General features: G+C 45.6%; 1 protein-coding gene and 1 long non-coding RNA gene across 8 annotated transcripts in view; one reads left to right on the top strand and one right to left on the bottom strand.

Annotated features, from left to right (window-relative positions):
• Positions 1–784: 784 nt before the first annotated feature.
• Positions 785–1659, bottom strand: LOC147019306 (uncharacterized). The gene is made up of 2 exons (XR_015062729.1): positions 1514–1659; positions 785–1136 (listed from the first exon to the last, which is right to left on the bottom strand). It is a non-coding gene; the product is annotated as an uncharacterized LOC147019306 (long non-coding RNA).
• Positions 1498–22887, top strand: part of NRF1 (nuclear respiratory factor 1) — a 95445-nt gene continuing 74055 nt past the window's right edge. For 4 of the 7 annotated variants that reach the window (XM_085899685.1, XM_085899684.1, XM_085899683.1 and 1 more), the window contains exons 1-3: positions 1498–1667; positions 12435–12669; positions 12991–13232. In XM_085899685.1, coding sequence (XP_085755811.1) covers positions 12453–12669; positions 12991–13232 — 459 coding nt within the window. In that variant the 5' untranslated portion in view covers positions 1498–1667; positions 12435–12452. The other 3 variants (XM_085899681.1, XM_085899682.1, XM_085899686.1) reach the window with 3 other exon arrangements.

Genomic DNA, 22887 nt, shown 5'->3' with positions numbered 1-22887 from the left:
GTGTGTGTGTAGCTGTGTGTGTGTGTAGCTGTGTGTGTGTAGCTGTGTGTGTGTAGCTGTGTGTGTAGCTGTGTGTGTAGCTGTGTGTGTGTGTGTAGCTGTGTGTGTGTGTGTAGCTGTGTGTGTGTGTAGCTGTGTGTGTGTGTAGCTGTGTGTGTAGCTGTGTGTGTGTGTAGCTGTGTGTGTAGTAATGTGTGTGTGTGTGTAGGTGTGCGTGTGTGTGTGTGTGTGTGTAACAGTGTGTGTAGTAATGTGTGTGTGTGTGTGTAGCTGTGTGTGTGTGTAGCTGTGTGTGTGTGTAGCTGTGTGTGTGTGTGTAGCTGTGTGTGTGTAGCTGTGTGTGTGTGTGTAGCTGTGTGTGTGTAGCTGTGTGTGTATATATGTGTAGCTGTGTGTGTGTGTGTAGCTGTGTGTGTGTGTAGCTGTGTGTGTGTGTGTGTGTGTGTAGCTGTGTGTGTGTGTAGCTGTGTGTGTAGCTGTGTGTGTGTAGCTGTGTGTGTGTGTGTGTGTGTGTGTGTGTGTAACAGTGTGTGTAGTAATGTGTGTGTGTGTGTGTAGGTGTGCGTGTGTGTGTAGGTGTGTGTGTGTAACAGTGTGTGTAGTAATGTGTGTGTGTGTGTGTAGGTGTGCGTGTGTGTGTAGTTGTGTGTGTGTGAAAAGGAATATTTAAAGCACGACTCGCCCAATCTCCACCAGGTGTTGCACACGTGCTGAATACCCAGAGGGAACAGGTATTTCCTCGTACTCGTACTCCATGAGATAATAACAAACGACATCACACGACTTGACGGTATTTTTTTTTTTTATCATATTTCAGGAATCATTTGAACATGTAATTACTCGATTATTGCGCTCGCAGTTATTGAGGGTTTTGAATCTGTAGACATATTTACCTTGCGGTATTATGTATATATATATATATTATATATGTATATTTTACATTGCTGGTTGTCATTGGTTACAGCACGACGAAGGTATCACCCAATGAAAATCTGCCTTGTTTGAACCAGTCACCGAACCGTCGAATGAAAGCCGAGGTCTCTCCTCAGTCCAGTCGGCAGCACGTGCCGGCGTGCTGTGCGCCCGAGGCCATTTTGTGCTCCAAAGGAAGCAGGAACAAAGAGAATCGTTAAGATCTGTAAAACAAAGACAACGCTGGGAAATGTTTTAAAATTGAACCATTCAACCCCGCACTCGGATTTAGCGGCCAAGTGAACGACTACACTCACTCCTTCCATGTATTTCCTGTCAGATAGTCATCATAACTACCGTATTTAGCAGCCGTACGCATCAAAGCGACCGTCGTCGTCGTCGTCGTCGTCGTCGTCGTCGTCGTCGTCGTCGTCGTCGTCGTCGTCGTCGTCGTCGTCGTCGTCGTCGTCGTCGTCGTCGTCGTCGTCGTCGTCGTCGTCGTCGTCGTCGTCGTCGTCGTCCTCCTCCTCCTCATAATCGCGAGCACATTATCAGCACCCTTCTTCCTTCCGCCCCTCACCCTCCCCTCTCTCTATCCTACCCCTCCCCTCGTCCTCCTCCATCTCGTTTCGCCAGTTGCTGCCGTTACTCCCGGAGTGCGTCAACACTGCTGTTCGAGGCCTTCCCCGCGTGGATCCGCCGCCTGTAAGAGCAGGGCGACACGACGTGCCCGGTGGCACGAGGCCGTGCTGGGGGTAAGCGCGAGGCGCGTGCGCGAGACGTCGGGCGAGCACCACGGCGCAGGCGCGAGACGCGGAAGCGCCGCAACCCCACCGGGCTCGGGCCTCATTTACCTCCTCCTCCCTCCCCCTGTTTACCGGCAGCTCCTCTCTGTCCCCCATTGTCCATTGTGTCCATTGTGTCCTCGTGTGATCGCCGGGAGTTTCACGTTGAGACGTTTTTGTTTTTACGGAGCCGCAGGATCTTTGCTCGTCCATTTTGCCTCGTGTCGGTGTCATGGGCCTGTTGTTGATAGACCCGTCCGCTCGGTCTTTCTCTCTGGTTCTCTGTCTGCTTGTCTACATCTGCTGATATCTATATTTGTCTACCTCTGTATATCTGTGCTTGTTTCTGTCGATATGTGTCTGCTATCTGTTTGCTTGGCTCATATATACTTGTCTGCTCGTCTATCTATCTGTCTGTCTGCCTGTGTACATCTGCTCCTGTCTATCTGTTTCTATTTACACGTGTCTGCTGAACTATCTCTCTGTTTGCTGATCTACATCTGCTGGTATCTATATCTACGTCTGATTGTATATAATATATGTCCACTTCTGCCTATTTGTCTGCTTCTTTCCATCTGTCCTATCTGTACATATCTGTATCTGCAGTATATTTGTCTGCTTCTGTCTATTTCTCTGCTTGTCTCATGTCTCCTCGTTTATCTGTCCGCATCTGCTGGTATCTACAGGTGTGTGTGTGTGTGTGTGTGTGTGTGTGTGTGTGTGTGTGTGTGTGTGTGTGTGTGTGTGTGTGTGTGTGTGTGTGTGTGTGTGTGTGTGTGTGTGTGGGTCTCTCTCTCTCTCTCTCTCTCACCCCACCCCCAAGTTTAATGTATTTTATGAGCTGCAAGTCCACGACAAGCAATTTACAATCTCACATTAATTTTATCCTTTCTCTAACATCTTATTTTGTTATTTATTTTCAGTGGTTGTACCTGTTTTAAATGGTTCATCCTACCTGTGGGTTCTTATTTATTTCTCTGCCAATAAGGGTGTTTGTGTTTTGTTTTCTTTGTTTTCCTGTTATTTTCCAGGAACTTTGTTGTTGTTGTTGTTGTTGTTCATTTCTTGGGAGGAAACAAGATGGTGATTCGGTGTAGATTGTCGTCTGGTGATTTCACCTTTGTTGAGCCTTCATTCTGTGCATAATTTTTTTTAAAAAGTGAACCTTTCAAAATCCATGGAAGTGTTTCAGTATGGGTCTTTGGATGACGTCTCCACCATACCACCATATACCTACCTTCCTTGTTACCTAGGTATCTGTTCCCTGATAGACCGAGCATTCGGCAAGCACATTGGCACCTTTTAAATTGATCATCTGGGCACACACACACACACACACACACACACACACACACACACACACACACACACACACACACACACACACACACACACACACACACACACACACACACACACACACACACACACACACACACAGTTGAGGATGTTACCTGTAATGTCAATGAACCTCTTTAAAAAAAAAATTAAACCCAAACAATGTCATTGTACTTGTTTCATTGATTTTGCAAGTGGTCACATTTCCTGCACCGATACCATGGGTCACTACACCAGGAGTATAAACTCGTCCGTAAGATATTTGAGACGCTCACAATATTTTAGTGTGCACTTGTAGGAAATAAACAGCGTCAAAATATTCGTTGTGAGCATATCGTTCACAATTTTTATATTTTTGGAGCATCCCTCAAGCATTCATTACATGTCATTGAGCTCTCATTTTTAGTTCACCTGGAACGTAGTTCAGTTGAGGTGGTAGTAGTATTGCAGTCAGTCGGTGTGTAAACTCTCGGATCTTCTTCTCTGAAAGTACACACACGATTTCGATGAAACTTGACCACAACCTTCATCATCTGGGATGTACTAAAGTTTGGTCACAGAATTAAAAAATAATAGAAACAAAAAAAACATCAGGGGTTTGCCCCACCCCCCCCCCACCAAAAAAAATAGGTATTTACTTTCTTCTCCATGACATATTTTGTGGGTCACCCATGCCTACTAGGTGAGCTCGGGGGCATTGCCCCTATTATTCGGTCATCTCTGTCGAGATGACCTCATAAAACCAGTCTCGATGTCCGTACGTCTCCGTTTTTTTTCTTGACATTTGGTATGTGGGTAGATGTCGATGAGGGATGCACGATGGTATGACCATTGACCCGATTGAAGGTCAAGGTCAACATCAAGGTCACTCCAAAGTTGCGAAATTGTCCATTTTCAAAATCTATCTCCTCTGCCGTTTATGATCCGATCTTCGGATTCTGATAATATGGAACAATATCTAAATTTGTTCGGGCCGGTTTTTTGAAATCCGTCCTGGTTATCGAGTCACGCGTCTTCAAAGTTGGAAAAATCGTCGATGTGATAGAGTCAAAAAAATTTCGCCCGATCTTGATGAAACTTGGTATGTAGGTTGGGGTTGATGAGTGATGCACGACGGTATGACTTTAGACAGGATTGAAGGACATTCCAAAGTAAATCAGCTAATTTCAACATTATCTCCGCCCGGCATTTATTTTCCGATCTCGCTGGAATTTCCAACGGATTATGATAGTAGGGTACAATATCTGAATCTGGTCGGGTCGTATTTTTCGAATTTGTCCTCGTTTTCGAATCACGTGACTTCATAGTTGGCAAATTGTCATGTGGCCAATCTGTGGAGTACCTAAGAAAACACTGCCTTGAAATTCAAGATTTAACTCCTGGGCTTTCTTCTGTACGTTGAAACAAAAGACAAGACGACATCGAAGCCATTCTAAGCCGATCAGAGATCCACATCTACAGAGCTTCAGCGATGACCATCACCTCCAACCGGGGATAATTTTTATTACTCGCAGGCCTACACCCGCTGCACACAGGTTCAAACGCGCAGTCTCCTCACACACTTGATTGTGATCATAGAACACCATTTATTCATTCTTGAGGTGTGTTTGGATTGTCTCAACCCAGAAGAAAAAAATTCAAACCATGAACAATAGGATAATGCATCGAATAAAGGTTACAATTGGACCGTAAGAGTGTCGAGGGCAATATCACATGTCACACTTCCTAAAGACCTTCATTGGCAAAGGATAATTGGCATGATTTTGTAATTTGGCTTCCATCGAGGCCGAGCAAGCCGAGTCGGCCCGGGTCCATTAGTCTGTGGGGTTGGGGGGGGGGGATGTGATGAGCATCTCATTTTGCTGGTTGATGCCAAAAAAAAAAATTGTCATTGCCTTGAGAACATCAGGTTTCCTCCCTTTCAGTTTCGTGTTAAACGGCAGTAGTGACTGTTTAAAAAGAGAATCATACTTGTTTGCGATTTAATAATTTTTTTTTAACTTCCGGTAGGTGTGTACGCTCCACGAAACACGACGCTAAGCTATTTATACACATTGATACAGCATTTGTCCAGGGAGGAAAAACCCTTTGGGGAAGGGGGCAAATGAAGTCTCGACACCTTCCTTCGTGTGACCCTTAATCCCCATGACAAGTTTGTTTGAGATTGAAAAAATTACGATCGAATGTGTCATGTACAGACAGACAGACAGACAGACAGACAGACAGACAGACAGACAGACAGACAGACAGACAGACAGACAGACAGACAGACAGACAGACAGACAGACAGACAGACACACATACACACACACCAAATTGCATATTTTAGTGCGATTGATTGCTGGTATATCAACTTTTCCAACCATCGGTTGCGGTTAAGCCATAGGACCTGTGTGCCAGCACTAATAGTTGTTGACGTTAAAGATCCCACGGTGTCTTTCACATGCCTAGTGTTGGCTTAATGGCTAGAGTGGTGGGCTTGGGATTGTTGGGGCCTGAGTTCAAATCCTGCTTTGTTGTTGAATTAATACTAGGTGGGGTTGACTCAGCCTGTCATCCTTCCGAGGTCGGCAAAATGAGTGCCTGCATGCTGGTATCCTGTGTCGGAGTGGCGACCCGTCCAAGATTGTCCCCAATAGCCAAGGACACTGCTTAGGCAGCACCAAGGCTCTGCACAGAGTATGGTCCCAATGGATGGATGGTGTCTTTCACAAAGAGAAGGCAAGTCATCACACCACCCTGGCCAAATTACAAAATCGTGCCACCTTCAGTCGATTTTCCAGCTGAGAAATGTTTCTCGACTTGTGACATGTAGTGGAGCTTTGTAAAGGGTATGGATCTCTATTATTGATGTCAACCTTGATCATATAAACCTTCTCCATTCCTTCAAGAAATATTTTTAAACTAGTCGGTAAGACACTCTAACACCCGTCCCAGCAAAAAGCTGTCATCCTGGTATTTCACAGGCGGGGTGATTCATCGATGTGTGTGCCGTACCTTGGATGGACGTTAAACCGGGTGTCCTTTCTGCCGTTAAACTAGTTGGTTGACATTAACGATCGCACAGTGTCCTTTGCAAAGAGTATGCGAGCTATCTTCTGCACTCTGAACAAATTACAAATTCCTACCATAACCTACAGGGGACATTGCATCAGTGGAATAGCCACGTCCTCAGCCAATGATGTTTGTGCTGCATCACGTGATTGAGTTTTCGTATATCATGACTCGCCCGCTAGGGGTGGCAGGAATGTACATCAGGACGCGCAATAAAGCGGAGTTGCTGCAAACACTCTTGCGTCTCATGTTCCACTGCACCTCGTACACCACAATGTTACCCAGCAGCCTTGTGCCGCATGCGAAAGAAGAACAAAACTCGAACACCACCCTGATTTGTTCGTTCCGTGCTGTTTCACCAAAGGTTATAAGAGGACATTTACTTAGTGTGATCTCTTAATTGCATTGAAGATCCCACTGAGTAGCTGTAACTTGTATCCATCGATGTTTAATCGGCTTCAACCTGGCTGGTACGCTCTCAAATTATTGATTACATACAAACAAAGATGTACAATCTGAGCAGTTATGTACACCCTGTAAAAACTCTTGTGTATCCATTTGCTTACAGCAGAGTCGGACTACGTTCAAGCAATTTGTAGTGATGTATTTTATGTTCACATTTGTGAACCGATTGGGTGTCACAGTCCTGAAGATGCTGTTTAATTTTCTGTTTCAAACAGTTAATTAATTTACAATATGTCAACTGTCAAGGTAAACCAGGGAGTCAGGGCCATCAAATGTTTTGCGGAGTTATTCAGAGATCTGCATGTACTTCATCTTGCTGACTACTTGGTTAAATGGCCATCCGGACCATCAGCTGGGAACCCGTCCGTCATCAAAGTTTCGACCCCTCAATCCCAACAACTCTCCAAACTGTGGATCCACACCTTATTTGTATCTGAAATTCATCCAATTAGGTGCGGAGAGATCGAGATGTATAAGAGAAGACAATATAGTGGATATACACGAATAGTAGAAATGGCTTTGTGGATGATGCCTTGCCAAAATAAACCATCGATTTTGAAAGAAATCTGAAGAATTAGTTCAGCTTACCTGATTCACAGCCTGGTGTTGGCTTTGCAGTTAGGGTGGCTGGCTTGGGACCTAAGGGCCCTGAGTTTGAGCCCCCGTCAACCATTGAATTAACACCAGGTGGGGTTGACAACCTGTCATCATTCCGTGGTCGGCAAAAATGAGTACTTGTTTACTGGGGTAATAACCATTCGGGGTAACCTGCGTCGGAGTGGCGAACTATCCAGGACCGTACTCCTTGACAATGAAACTGCCTCGGCAGCCCGATATGCATTTATGACATGAAAGGAATGATATTATTATTATTATTGGTTCACGAAAAATATAAGTGACCACTATATTCGTTATTGTTGTGTGTCTGTCTGTCTGTCTGTCTGTCTGTCTGTCTGTCTGTCTGTCTGTCTGTCTGTCTGTCTGTCTGTCTGTCTGTGTGTCCCGAGCATAGCTCTGTGGGTTTTGATCCGATCCTGATGAAATTTTGGTGGGATATTTATATCATGATCGAGTTGTGTTTTCCTGAAAATGGGCGTGGTCCACCCATTATGGGCGGAGCCACACCCAAAAACATGGGTTTTTAGGGGGTAGCCGATTTCAATTTGCATCTTCTCCTAGGGGTTTTGTCGAATCTGACAGGGGTTTCGGTATTTGGTTAGCCCAATGGCACCTGCATAGCCCCACGGAGCTCGATTTTTTTTCATTTTCGTCCCAAGGTCAAGGTCACAAGGTCACAAACTTAGAAAATTTCGAATTTTGACATAAAAATCATAGGACCGCCCAATCTTTGAGAGCTAGGATGACAATATTTATCATGCATAATCTTGAGGTCATTCCCCACCTAAAGTCTTGAAACCATTTTTCTCTATCTCAAACACCTTGCTCGTGGCGCCCCCTTCAAGTTTGTTTTTACGCTGATTTCATCAAAGTATGGATAATCCGAGGAGTGTGAAATGCCATATAGCCTATATGACGTGATATTGTTCCTGGAATGTTCCAGAGGAAGTTTTGCACCAAAGGTCATAATCCTTGACCTTTGACCTTTAAAGGTCACAAAGGCCAAATTTTCAAAGTTGTGGGAATCGAACCGGGTTTACGACCTTCTTCGAAGAACTAACTCCATTAAGCTATAGCACGTATCCTGTTTCCTTATTTTAATGTCCACAACATTGTTTTGTGACCTTTAAAGGTTATGCAAAGGTCAAATTTTGAAAGTTGTTGAACGAAACCGGGTTTTTGACATTTTGCAGCTAATAACCTGTCACTCGTACCACATCATGTTGATCATTTTTATAACTTGGTCAAACATTATCACATTGTCTCATCCTTGACTTCTGAAACAATCTACATCGTCAAATACTGCTCGTGAACCATCGTCGTCTTCAGACTTGTTATCTATTTATTATTATTATTACTACCCTGACTCAATGGCTGTCTGGATCATCATAGATATTGGTCGAAATCTGAAGAAATCCTTCAACTTCCTGAATGTCTGATTTTGAGATGATGATTTTTCAGCTTACTGAAGTTCTATGTGATTCTGGTGGGATTATGCACACTTGGCTTTTAGCTGTCTCGCCTCGGTTTGAATCTCGACCCAGCTATAAATTCATCTTGGTGTTTTGCATGCGGTGTGAGGAATCTGTGTGCGTCGTCTGTTGGATGGATGTTAAACTCGAAGACCCGTCTTCTAACACTTGTTGACAGACATTAATGATCCCACGGTATATTATGCAGAGTAGATGAGTTATCTCCAGCACTCTGAACAAATTACAAATTACACCCTAACCTGTGGAAAGCAACTGATCTGGTGTTCTCAGGTAATCCTCGACACTGAATTACATTTCTCGCTGTTGTTTGACTGTTGTTGCTGTTCGGGATATGGCTCCTACACTATATAAATATTCACACTTCCAGCTGTTCACATGTCACATGTGAACGGCCATCTTCGACTACAAGGGGCACTCCATTTACAGTTCACCAAAACAAATTCTGAGTTATTCCTTGTGAAAAGATAATATAATGGAATTGAGGCCAGAGTTGCAACATATGCCATGAAGCGGAATGAAAGCCGCAGCCATTTCAAATGGCAAATGACAATGAACCGCAACTTTTTTTTTTAATCGAACTCTATTTCCGATCTATTGTACTTTGTCTCCGTCCTAACAACTTCACTTCCATTTGTTTTTTCAATTTGCAATGTCTGTTTATGCCCTCAAGTTTCCTCATATGCAGCTTTCCGGATGTGACAATACACATGCATATCAATCTGTAAGACCCAGGTCCTGATGGTTATGGCCAATCTGATGGTAAAGTAAATAACTGAAAACTAGACTTCGTGAAAGCCAGTATCAGTGCTGGTGAAGTAAAACTGATGATGGGGCCGACTGCAGAGTCCTGGATGTTTGCAAAAAAAAAAAGTATGGAATTCCACCATGTACAGTATACACAATAGCTCGCCACAAAAAGATGAAAGGGAAAGCACAAGGGCAGAAAGACTGAATATATATGTGAGATATTAAAGCGACTTAAAATTGGTGGTTATTGATTGGTATGGTCAAGGTGTGCCACTACTCTTCAATGAGCATCAGGGCAGTCACATGTTGTGAACACTGGTGGATAAAAACCATCCCTGGATAGGTCACGACTCTACGCTAAAGATCGGGGCAGGAATTTATAACTTGGCCAGAATTGAGGCACAAAATGGCCGACTCTTGCAAAAAACACGGTGGGACCCTTGGCGTCCACTACCAAATGCTCATGGTATATTGGAGCATCCGACCTTGCTTGATGTCCACAAATATGGTGTACCCCATCAAAGTTTGGAGTTGGTTTGGGAATGAATCCCAGACAATGACGTGACAGCTGGGGCAAAAAAACCCCCCAAAAAGCGATTTAACAGCGGAGACGTGTAACAACATGGAGGGGAAATGATGAAAAGACAAATGTGGTTTGGATGTGAAGTGGAAACCGCACTGATCCCGAAAGCATTTTGATTGGTTTAAGCTTTGATAATTATTATTCTGGCCAATCAGCCACTCAGAATGTTTTTTCTTCATCACTGAACCTTTAGTGGTGCGGTAACTAAACATCAGTCCTGGTTCTTCATACAATAGTTTCCCCGCGCACGCGAAACGAAAAGCCGGGTTAAGCGTTCGATTCATATCCGTCCGTCGGTCCGTCAGTCATCCCGTGATCATAAACTGACATTTGTAGATGGACAAACATATTGTGACGTCCACGGGACTTGAACAGTCCCGCCAACGTAGAATGAGCCGACACGATGGAGGCGGTTTATTTATTTATTTATAACCCAAACATGGCAGTTCTAATCGCTCTACCGCAAACGGGACGAGGAAGGTGGCACGAGTCACTTTTCACTGAGTTGATGATGTTTATTTGTTTTTATTATTCACCAGAAATAACAAGACTCGGCAAGAAAAGGGATCCGGGGCGATTCGACGGGATGGTGTGGGATCGGGCGTGGGGAAAAACACAGACAATTCCAATGAATATACAATTCTCAAACCCTCTAAGGCGCCAAGTACACACACACACACACACACACACACACACACACACACACACACACACACACACACACACACACACACACACACACACACACACACACACACACACACACACACACACACACACACACACACACACACACACACACACACACACACACACACAACGTAGCTACTTCTGGTGGTCAGGCTGGACCGTGGTGTGGACGCAACTGTCCCTGGATCAGTGTCGGACGAGCTGGCCTTGCTCTCGTCAGGGGGGGCAGGAGAAACCGTGGTGCTGTCGACCTCCTGGTCCTGGCCTAAGTCCGCTCACAGCCACCAGGGAACCAGTTCTGGCGCCAAATTGCGAGCAGGAGAGGGAGGCAGGTCCGCCCGCCGTTCGACCCCGTACTCCGAGTCAGCAGAACCCCAGAGCCAACCAAGGTGAGGAACGAGGCTCAGCAAGGCTCCAAGACACGATGAAGAACACGATCGAATCAGCACAACAACAAGTACGCTTCCCGCGCAACAGCCTCCACACCAAAAAAAACACGATCTTTTTGTCCCGATCTTCTTCCTCTTCTCCTTTTCGACCCCGAACAGAACCTTTTTAGCCTCCCGTCCTCGTCACTTCCAATCGAGCCGTTTTATTGGCCCACCGCCGTCGCCTTCCGCCAATCGTGATCACGGGGCGGAGCCATCCGCAGCCCTGTCCTGTGATGTCATGGCTATTCTCCAGAGAATACCAAAAGGGGTTTACGCAGACACACTTACCCTATCCCGTGTCCCTATCTAATTACGTGACAATTATAATTTCCCCCTTGAAGAAATGAACATTTACTAGACAACTTATCACCACTGAATTGCTACTTATTACATCGAGATCCTGGTAAACTCGAACAGCATGGCATACCTAATTAAACATCCTAATTACCCTTTGAATGCATACCCCCCCCCTCAAACGTAACAATATTTTAAATTAATGTTCTATTTTAAACATGATTCGGAAAACAAACCTGCAGTTTCACCTTTCTTTGGCTCGCACATCGCACATGTGCAGAGAGGATTGAGATTAAAAATTTTTTTTTTAAGTTTGTTTGACTGCCTGGCAGTTAACCAAAATTGAAAATCATTCCAAACAGGAAACTGCCTGTTTTTAAGGACGTCACAATCGACACAAACAACAGACTCGAATAACTAATGAAGCCTGTTAAATAAGGTGTGTAAAATACACTGCGTCAATGGCGGTAAATTCCGGAATTAATTATTTATATAACTTTTATAATTTTCATTTTATTTAAATTTAATTTATATACCTGAACACCTGTAGACCGCAAATCACCTTTGCCCTTTCAAAACCCTTCCGTTTTGCAGTACGTGGACATGTTAAATAGGGTGGTGTACAAGACTGCTTCAATAGCACTAAACTTCCAGGATTTTTTTTTGAACGATGTTTAATATCATTGTCTTATTAAATTGAAGAATGCACTTGAACACTGCATGGGGTATCGTGTTCGATGAACTCTCTAGTTCTTTCCAGATATTGCTTCAAGAGTCCGTGAAAATTTCCCATTCGGCACTTACCTGTTGGATTCCTCTGAAGACCTTGTCCAAATTTTCTTCCCCTGCATTTATTTTGGCAACCCTTTCATTTTGATCCATTGCACTTCTATGAGCGACTTTTAATGTCGTTTGATTTTTTTTTTAATGTACGTCTTCCCATAAATGATGAAAAATGAAATAATAAACAAGTTGTATTCCTTTCAACGTCAGCAATGATCCTTCATTCTCCCCACTGGTGCAGGCTAAGTAGCTGTTTGTGATGGATTCACAATCTGACGAGATGGCCATAATTAACGGCCATCACGAAGGAGATAGAAATATCCAAGCAGACCACCTGGCAGGATACAGTGCTCACGCCGTCCTGGAGGCTGATGATTCTACAGGATCGTCGGCTGATGATGACGCAGCGTTTGATGACTCGGACATCTTCATTTCGACTGTAGGTGATGATGTCACGGCACATTTGGCCTCAGCAGGTAATTTCTCCTCTTGTTCGTCGGTTGCCATTTGGAAAATTGATTAGGATAGAATATCTTTGAATATAACTTCGAGTTTCTGGCTAGGGATCTTTAAACAGAGGTTCCAGGTCGGCAAAAGACTTCTAATAATGTCTTTGCTTCTCTGTTCCATCAGTGAGCACCAGATAAATGATGGCAGGTTATTCTTGGTGTTTAACAAGTCGTTGAGTAATTTACGTGGTTTTCATTACCTTAATGTCTGTGCGCTATTGAAGTTTACATTAGTGGTGGCCCAGTTAATTTAGATTGTATGTTATTGATTGAGTCTGTTGGGAACAGGGCCTGTGGGTTTGGCAGCTGCTGCTGCTGTGGCTACTGGGAAGAAAAGAAAACGTCCTCACATCTTCGAGTCGAACCCATCAATCCGGAAGAGGCAACAGACGCGCCTGTTACGAAAGCTGCGAAACATAATTGACGAGTATGCAACACGAGTTGGCCAGCAAGCAATAGTGCTGTGCGTATCGCCTTGCAAGCCAAACCCGATTTATAAGGTCTTCGGCTCTGCACCATTGGAAAGTGTGGTATGTAGTTTTGTGCTTTGACCAAACAGAAGGAAAACAACATTGTTTTACTTGTTGTATGCATGGATATAATTTGTCAAAGCAGCCGCAGCCTTCAAACCGTGCGAAACAAATATTATTTTTCAAAATGAGCGAAGCACAGATATTGAAAATGTAACGACAACAAGCAGTTCCTTTGGGAAAATGTTTACTCTTGGTTTAAGAAAACGGTTTTGTCTGATGGCTGCCGAGGATCACCATAAGCCGTGACATCATTGGGGACTCGAGTCCTACTGACTGTTTATGAGAATGCAGGGGTTTTTTTGTATACAGAATCAAAGCTCGCGTGAAAGAGTTAGAACAATGAATGGATCAGGATGCAACAGAACAAAAGGACCAGCAGAGAGAGAGGGGGGAGGGGGACACCAACAGCAGAGTTGAAGGAAAAAAAATAGAGGGAGACTTGGACATACAATGGATGTGGGGGGGAATGAGGGGCTATGGAGGATGCATGGGGTGGACAAGATGGGTACAGAAGGGAAAAAAACTGGAAATTTGGAAGGAGGTGGGCTGGCTTGAGGATGATCTGAGATGATGGTGAAGAGCTGTCTTGAAGACTTGGAGGATCTTCAAGGCAACTGTTCACTTCCAGTTTGTGTGAATGCTGATGAAGATTGTTGCACAGACCTGGCATGCAATCACGGGGTGAAATTTTGAGCATTGCCAGTTTTGATTTTACAGCATGCTTGAAGGATTTCAAAGCATTGCATGACTGCTGCTAATTTTGATGAGATGGTACTATTGACACCGATTCAAGAATTTTCTAGGTAAATACACCTTAAAGTGGCCAACCTCGGAGGGGATTCCTCTGTGCAAATCATATTCACAAGAAAGGTTTGAAGTCTGATGCGCTCAACCAGAGACCACTCAGCCTTCTCGCCATCATAGGCAAAGTGATGGAATCTATCATTGCTGCAGGCATCTGCAAGTCTTATCTTTTCTCCAACTCTTATCTCTGATCATCAGTTCGGCTACTGCCCTGGCTATTCTTCCGTGGACATGTTGCATCTTTTACCAATCAATAGATGGATGCACGGAATTTAAACGAGAGATCAGCACCATCTCTCTGGACATCACTCGAGCTTCAAATACTGTCTGGCACCCAGCCTTACCTTTCAAGCTGTCTGCTCATGGCATTCAGGTACCCCATTCTTGTATATGCCTGATGTTGGCTTAATGGCTAGGGTGGTGGGCTTGGGATCCTGCTTGGCTGTTGAATTAATACCAGGTGGGGTTTACTCAGCCTGCCATCCTTCTGAGATCGGCAAAAATTAGTACCAGCTTGCTGGTGTCCTGTGTCCGAGTAGCAAACCATCCAGGATTGTGCCCAGGAGCTCAAGCGACTGCATAGGCAGCACCAACGCTCTGCACAGAGTGGGGTCCCAATGGATTGATGGATTCTTGTATGGTTATGAAATTTTTCTCTGTGAGCAGAAACATTGGGTTATTCTTGATGGCATTGTCTCAAGATCTCCCTCTTCAGGCTGATGTCTCACAAGGCAGCTGTGTTTGGGTCGAACATCAATGAACTCTCTGCTTCCCTGGCTCATCCTCTGTGCAATTTTGCGAATGATTCTACACTGAAGATCATGACACCACACTTCTGGAGGTGATCGAGTCCAAGGCTCCCCATGTTATGAGCATATCTCGGCAGAAGGCTGACACCGACTGCAGAAAGGTTGGAGGAATCTCAGTTTTCTTTCGCTTCACTTCTGGACTTACTTCTCCTACCCTTTCATTCCTCCTCCAGTCTCACCACTTCAAATGCATTCTTTCAACATGCCACACCTGGTTAACCCTCTGCAATTGTAAGCTGAATGCTCATCTCTATTGCTTGATCCCTCTTCTCTTTGACTAGTCTCGTGCCCCTCCTAGTGCTGCCCTTCAAAACTAGTCCTTCAAAAGTGCTGCCCATTGTCACATCGTGTCTCTCCCCATACCCCTGCCCTCTCCTACTCTCGCTGCCTCCCACCACCTTGCTGCCCCTCTCCTTTCTGCCACTCTCCCCCTGATTTGCCATCTTTGTCTGCCTGTTCCCCTCTCTGTTGGTATGTGAATTTGCTGACCTCTGTCATTGAGCTCCATCATGAGCTTAGATTTCTGGATAAAAAGAACATTGTAAATTGATTTTAAAATCATGGGTAATTATTCGAAGGTGATTAACACATTCGTCTGCCACCAAACATACACTTCCATGAATCGGGAATTTTCCAGAAAATTTCATGCATGACATGATTTCCTGCTTTGTTTTGTTTTTAATTCTGGTGTTTCAAATCAATTTTTTTAAGATACCACATTTAGTTATTATTATGATTGCTCAGAAGTGGATAACTCTTCAAAAACGTCTTGCTTCGAATGGCTACCTGGAGGTAGCATTTGTTGTATGGAAAGCTGTTGTGAATATTGTGGAAAAGATTAATGGGATGCCAACAACTTCTGGTAAACCATGGGCTTTCGACTTTCCCTCCCTACCTTCCCCGACCCCGATTGCAGAATCGAAATCTAATACTAAGAGGAGACGTGAGTGAAAGTCTAAGAATGCAAGAAGTAGAAGAAGCAACACTATTTCGAGCTTCAGCGGTTCCCGCTGTCGTAGAATAATTTAAACTAGCGATACCCGTGCACATGCACGGGATAGCAGTACAACATGGCTGGTAGCAGATGACAGACCGTACACGGGGAATGACAAAAGTACGCATTGTGCAAAGTGCAAGTGGTACTATGGAACGCCAAGACTTCCCAAACATTGTCGGCATGTCCGCTAAGTGCCACAGCAATTTCATAGGGATCGCGTGATGGCGAGCCGAGTTTTTAGTGTGCAAGCTTGGTATTATAATAGAGATGGTACCGTTGGAAAGCTAAAATCATCAAAGTGGAAATTTTTGCCCTTTTAAATTTCCGCACTGCGTGACATGAAAACGTGTTTGTGCGTTTTTCATTTTGCGGAGCAGGCACACAAGATGCATGGTGATGTCAACTATGTTAACAATGCAAAACCCCAGTGAACGCTTACATAGAGAGACGATGACTTGCAGTGCAACCAGAACTGGAGAGAAAGAGGTGCGAAAACAAGCTTTATTATATACTAAGGTTTACGAACCCTAAATCGTATGGAACCGATGAAGCACTGGACAGAACCAGGTCAAGTCAGGTATGGGAGCATGCGCCAGAGCAGCGCGTCGCTGCGTCTACTTTCCGCTGGTGCTCCAGGAGCCTCCGTCTGGCCATCCTCCAGGCAGATTCCTGGCCCATCCCCATCTCCTTGAGATGCTGATCAACCTGCTGCAACCATGAGGAACGTGGTCGACACATTTTGCCTCCTCGACTCACGAGGCTGCCTTGCTGAGAGAATCTGTAGAGCAGGATCGGCATCAGGAAAACGAGCCACATGTCCATATAGCCGCAGTTGACGCTCACAGACTATGCAGGAAACAAATCTCATTTGAGTCTCTCTCAGCAAAAGCTCGTTGGACACAATGTCCGACCAGCGATAGCCAAGGATTCTCTGAAGAGACCTGGTACCAAAGGAATTAAGTCTCCATCTCAGATCCCTGGTCAGAGTCCAAGTGTTACTTCCGTGTAGCAAGACTGGAAGCACCAAGGATCTGAAGACACGGCCTTTCGTCCTCTGGCACAGGTTGCGGCAGCGTCACACCCCATGATCCAGTGAATCCATGACTCCCCATGCCCGACCCAAGCATCTATTGACCTCTGGCTCACAGCCAGCAGAGACATGAGTATCACTGCCAAGGAAAGTGAATCTCCCTGTGACCTCAACATTCTCACTACAAACAGGTACAGACAAGACAGCAGCATCCAAGATGTCATTGAAAGCTTGGATCTTAGTTTTGACCCAGGACACCCATAATCCCAGCAGCTTTAACTCCTCATTCATCACCCCGAGGGACCCCAAAAGGATCTCCAGTCTCCACAAAGATGACTGCATCATCTGTGAAAATCAGGGTCAGAGATCTTGACATTCCCAAACGATGCACCACAGCTTGATCTCTCTGACATCCTCCCCAGAATCCAGTCCATACAAGTGCTGAAAAGTGTGGGGGCCAAACTCCAGTAAAAATTTTAAATAAGTCAGAGATGGTATCACCACATCTCGCAGCACTCTCAATACCAGAGTGTAGTTCAGACATCAGCTTTATCAGTTTTGGTGGCACCCCACAAAGACCAAGAATCCTCCAGAGGGCATCCTGAGTCACTGAATCAAACGCTTTACAGAGATCAGCAAAGGTTGCAAGCAGCCCCTATCGAAACTCTCATCTGCGTTCGGTGAGGACCCGAAAGGCAAGGATACAGTCAATCGTTGACCTCTTTGGTGTAAAACCTGACCGCTCTGGATGCTCGTGCTCAATCAGATGGTGGAGAACCCCATCAAGAATTATCTGTGCAAAGACCTTGTCCAGCACTGAGAGCAGCGTCACCCCTTGGTAGTTGTTGCAGTCCTGGCGATTACACTTCCCTTTCCAGAAAGGGACAACAAGGCCCCTCTTTCAATCAGTCGGGATGATGACTGTGTTCCTTGCAGAGCACAGAACTGCATGCAACGACATGAGTACAGCATTTCCACCAGCCTTGAGAAGTTCAGCATGGATGCAACAGGTCCCAGGAGCTTTACCTCATTTCAGCCGGTTCACCGCAGCCTGTTTTTCCACAAACGAAGGTGGATCTGCTAGATCAGCCTCGTACAGCCGCTCAAAGTAACCGGCCCAGCGGGCCTTCACTCTGGACTCCTCTGTCAAGAGCCCACCACCCTCTGCTCTCACTGCAGTACACCGAGGGATGGGTTTGGAGGAATGCAATGCACGAATTCCCATTAGTAGAACTAGAATCACCAGACCACAGGTGATGCTCTATCACCTCACAGATTCCTCGCATGTAGTCCTCCCTGTCCACCCTCAGCGCACGTTCAGTCGTTCCTTGAGAGACAAAATTCTTCTTCGCCCCATGGTGAGTTCCAAGACATTTTCTGGCAACATCAAGGAAAGTGGTCTTGAAGGCACTCCACAACTCTTCAGGATCCCCCCCCCCCCCGACTCCCCAAATCTCCACTCATCCTGTTCGCAAACTCCTCAGCTACCCTCTCATCCTTGAGCTTGTCAACATCCAGCCTAGACTGGGATGGTACCATTCTCCAGGATTTAAGGTGCAACTACAGTGTTGCTACCACAAGCCTGTGGTCCGTATTGAGGAACTGAGCACTCCGGTAGACCCTGTAGTTCTGGAACCTCCTCCAGCGACCATTAACGAGTACACGGTCAATCTCCTTTGCCACATCACCAGTGTTGGAACACCAAGTCAGCAATGAGCCTGTGGGTGCTGAAACCATGAACCAGCCACCCGAAGTCCATGACTTCTTGCAAAGTCAAGGAACTTGGTGTTATTCCGGTTCACAGTTCCAGACCCACGGGGACCAACATATGTCTCATAACCATCCCGATCAGTTCCAGTCGATGCATTGAAATCCTCCAAGACTAGAAGAGTATCTCGTCTGGTGCACTGATCAACCACAGACTCAAGTGTGGCATCGAATGCGTCCTTCACGGTGAGATCACTCGCCTCAGTTGAAGCATATACAGAGACCAGGGAAATGACACCCAAGGAGTGACGAATCCTTAGTCTCATAATACGCTTGTTGACCGGTGTTACCTCAATTATCATTGGAGTCAGCTTATTGGACACAGCTACAGCAATTCCTTGGGCATGGTAACCATCAGAGCGACCAGACCAATAGTATATGTAACCACCCACCATGATCTCACTACGATCTGGTCTCCGAACCTAAGAGAGTGCTGCAATACTGATATATATTCAAACACGAGTTCAAATTATAACAGACAGGTGATCATCCTCTTCGCGATTGGGCATTCCAGGCACCCACTCGAAGGGACCGCCTCAGGTTGACCCAAGGAGATCGCCGTCTGGTGGACAACACCTCAGCACCACCCCGACACACATTACTGCAAACTGGCCCGGGATTGTTACCCCATCACAGACAGGTTGGTGGTCTCTCTGTCTTCTACTGCCCTCTTTCTGGTCTTGCACCCTCTGTCATTTCCGTGCTTCTGATCCATTGCGTGTGCAGTAATCGCTCTTCCACGAGCCTCGACTATGTATAATAAAAGAAAAATAATAATGCAATGCAACACATAGGCAGACATTAAGTTTTCCTTAGCCCTCAAAAATAATTTTGGACTACAAAGGAATATGAAAAGATATCGAAACATTCTGGAAACCAAAAGGTCCTCTTTGGAGATAAAGTGCGATTTCATAAACCGGTCATTGCGGGGAGAGAAGGGAGGTGGGTCGAGGGTTTGTACAGTAATATCCAGAAATCTCACTGCATATTGTTTTCTCCTGCAATGCATGTATCATCAAATCATTGCACAGCATTTGCTGGAGTGTTTGAGTTACACGAGGTATGCCGATCCATCACTTTGCCAACGGGTTTAATCGAGAGACAGTATGTTGTACTTCACAAACATATTGCATGACTATCTATGAGTCTCCATCAAGATGTAAAATGAAGTGGAACACAGCAAAACAAAAACCAGAGTTGGTGTCAAAGCCACCCAATGCTCGCCTGTTTATACATTTATCGTTTTTAAAAGACTCATCTAATAATTAATATTGTTACGGCTGTGGAAATTCGCATTACACCATGAAGGGCCCGAAGGTGAGATATCTCTAAATACATGTGTAGTTCGCCCAAACCTGTTGTATGGAGGGAATTTATGTGATTCATCCGGGCTGCGACGCTTTGAGATAGCCGTTTTTCTGTTCTATCTTTATTTTGAACCAACCACGTCTCAACCGCCATCACACAACAACAACGCCAACAGCCACAACCTTTACCTTCACAACTCAATCCCACATCATTGCATCACCCCCATTCCCAAACGGCACCATAACCATCAAACCACCACAGAAAACCCTCCACCACCTTCACCTCTCTCTCCTTCTACGGCCATCCCTGCACCACCTGAGCACTGTGAACACTGAGCGTCGGGCTGTCTCGGGCCCGTTCGGCGATTGGTGCCGAACGCACCGAGCCGCGAGCGCAAATAGCGGCCTTTCCGAGGGAGAATTCGGATCAAGAACGCTACACGCCCACTTCCCCTCCGTCCAATTAGCAAGCACGGAGCGGCTTGGCCCCGCCTCCAGGCGCGTCTGTGTGAAATCGATGTATGCAAATTCTAGGATCAGGGGAGATTCACGCCCCCTTCCCTCCGACCAATGGGCGAGCGTGGCTCCGCCCCCGAGGTCATCCTGATCCGGATATTTGCATATTAACTGCTCCTGCTGGCCTATAAGAAGGCGAGCGCAAGGTGAATGAAGTGAGTCGAGTCGGGTGGCGAAGTGAGTGGAGTCGGGTGGCGAAGTGATCGGTGTGTCTTCGAGTTGGGTTCTGGAGTCGGCTGAGAAGGGTTGCGGGAAGAGGCAAAGGAGCTCGGGTCCGAGGCGAGAAGGACGGCGGTCGGCGACGAGGCTGCGGTGTGTGATCGCTCGTCGCGGGAGCCAAGCCAGCCAGCCATCTCCCTCCCCCAGGGCATCAACAATTCCCCCTTTCCCCCGTGCTGCGATAGTGCAAAAAGGGGGCCCCGTTCCCACCCCACTCCAAACGTAGTGCCAACGAAACCCGCCAAGGAGCACGGAGTCGGGGCACAGCCACGCGGCCACATCTGCGGCTCGTCCGCCAACGCGTCACGAGGACGCGGGTAGGACCCCCCGTCTCGCGGGCCTGGCCGCTCCTCCAGGTCACGCGCACAATTGGCCTACGGGCCTGTATGCCCCATTGTCTATGAGGGTGGCTTCTTTCCTTTGCTTTTGAGTAAATGTGTGTTGGCGCCATCTGTAAAGTAGAACTGTATAAGTGTTGTCGTGTGTGCGCGTAGTCGGTAGTAACTCTGCGTCATTGTTGCTTTTATTTTGGTTGCTATATGTGCATTTTGACTGTTTGGCTGTATATGTGTGCTTTCCGTGTGCCAGGAAATAAATGTGCTTTGTGTGAACTGTTTTCCCGTTTCGCTTCGTCTTTTCTTTATTGACCCTCCATCCTGCTTCACGTAAAGGGTTCGTTGTGGGCTTAAAACGCCCGGTAATTAATCGGAACCATCGAGGCCGACGATAACACCGCTCGGTTATCACTGTAGCACGGAACGGACCGCTTAAGCGGTTCGTGTCCGGAGGCGACCTGCGGCGAGGTACGATCGCCTGGTTTACCATCCGCGTGGGTACTTAGGTAGGTCGAGTTTGGCGAACAACCCTATCCTACGCGGGTGGCCAATTGGCACGATTGTGGTGAGGTCGAAAGGCCCACCCGTGACTGGCTCCGGGCGATAGTTCCCGGAGGGTCACGACTGAATTGTCCGTCCGGTGGGCGACGCGGTCGCGATTCGAGTGACGCGGCCGTCCGCACACCGGCGGGCGCGAATTCGCAACAATATTTTTTATAAAGCATTGCAGCGAAGTCTGATCCAAATAATTTTAAAGCAATATATGTATTTGTATGTTTTAATCCGTAACAAGTGCACAAGTGAGCACAATATACGCCAGAATAAGAAGGTATATACAGAATCGTGCTATTATGTGGAAAAGAGCATCCTGGTTGCCATGGCAACCACTTTAGATGAGTAACGTATGTTGCGACATACCGTCTCCACAGTCTGTACCTATATACCAGATATGAAACGTGAAAGTTGAAAACTTTGGGAGTTTGAGTGCGGATAGGAACGGATGGAAAACAGCATTCTGGTTGCCATGGCAACCACTTTAGATGACGAACGTATGTCGAGACACACTGTCTCCACAGTCTGTACCTATGTACCAAATATGAAACGTGAAAGTTGAAAACTTTGGGAGTTAGAGTGCGGACAGGAACGGACGGACGGACGACACATTATACGCCCTGATATATATATATATATATATATATATATATATATATATATATATATATATATATATATATATATATATATATATATATATATATATATATATATATATATATATATATGTATGTTATGAGCCTGGTGTTGGCGCAGTGGTTAGGGCAGCGGCTTGGGATCCAAAAGGTCCTGAGTTCAAGCCCCGTTGGGCCACTGAAATAATACATCAGGGGTTGACTCAGCCTGTCATCCTTCCGAGGTCGGCGAAATGAGTACCAGTATACTGGGCCGGTGTATACCCCGGTTAAAATAGGTGTACCATATCCCTGTGTCGTAAGAGGTGACCAGGGTTGCGTCAGGAAGGGCATCCGGTGTAAAACATGTGCCAAATCACTATGCGGATCATACGGATGATCCGCTGTGGCGACCCCTAACGGGAGCAGCCGAAAGAAGAAGAAGAAGATATATATATATATATATATATATATATATATATATATATATATATATATATATATATATATATATATATATATATATATATATATATATATATATCGGGCATATAAGAAATAGTGTGGTAGATAAAAACATTAGAAAGGAAAAAATAACTTGCACCAAAATTTTTAACATTTTCACGCTCACGCTCACACCGGGGTATCGCTATAGCTCTCTGTTCTTCGAACAGGTGAGCTAAAAAGGATATATATATA

This window comes from Eptatretus burgeri, chromosome 10, assembly GCF_056783735.1.
Source record: "Eptatretus burgeri isolate ZD-2024b chromosome 10, Ebu_testis_v1, whole genome shotgun sequence".
Lineage (NCBI taxonomy): Eukaryota > Metazoa > Chordata > Myxini > Myxiniformes > Myxinidae > Eptatretus > Eptatretus burgeri.
Note: the sequence above shows the minus strand (reverse complement) of the source record. Positions and strands in the feature narration are given on the sequence as shown.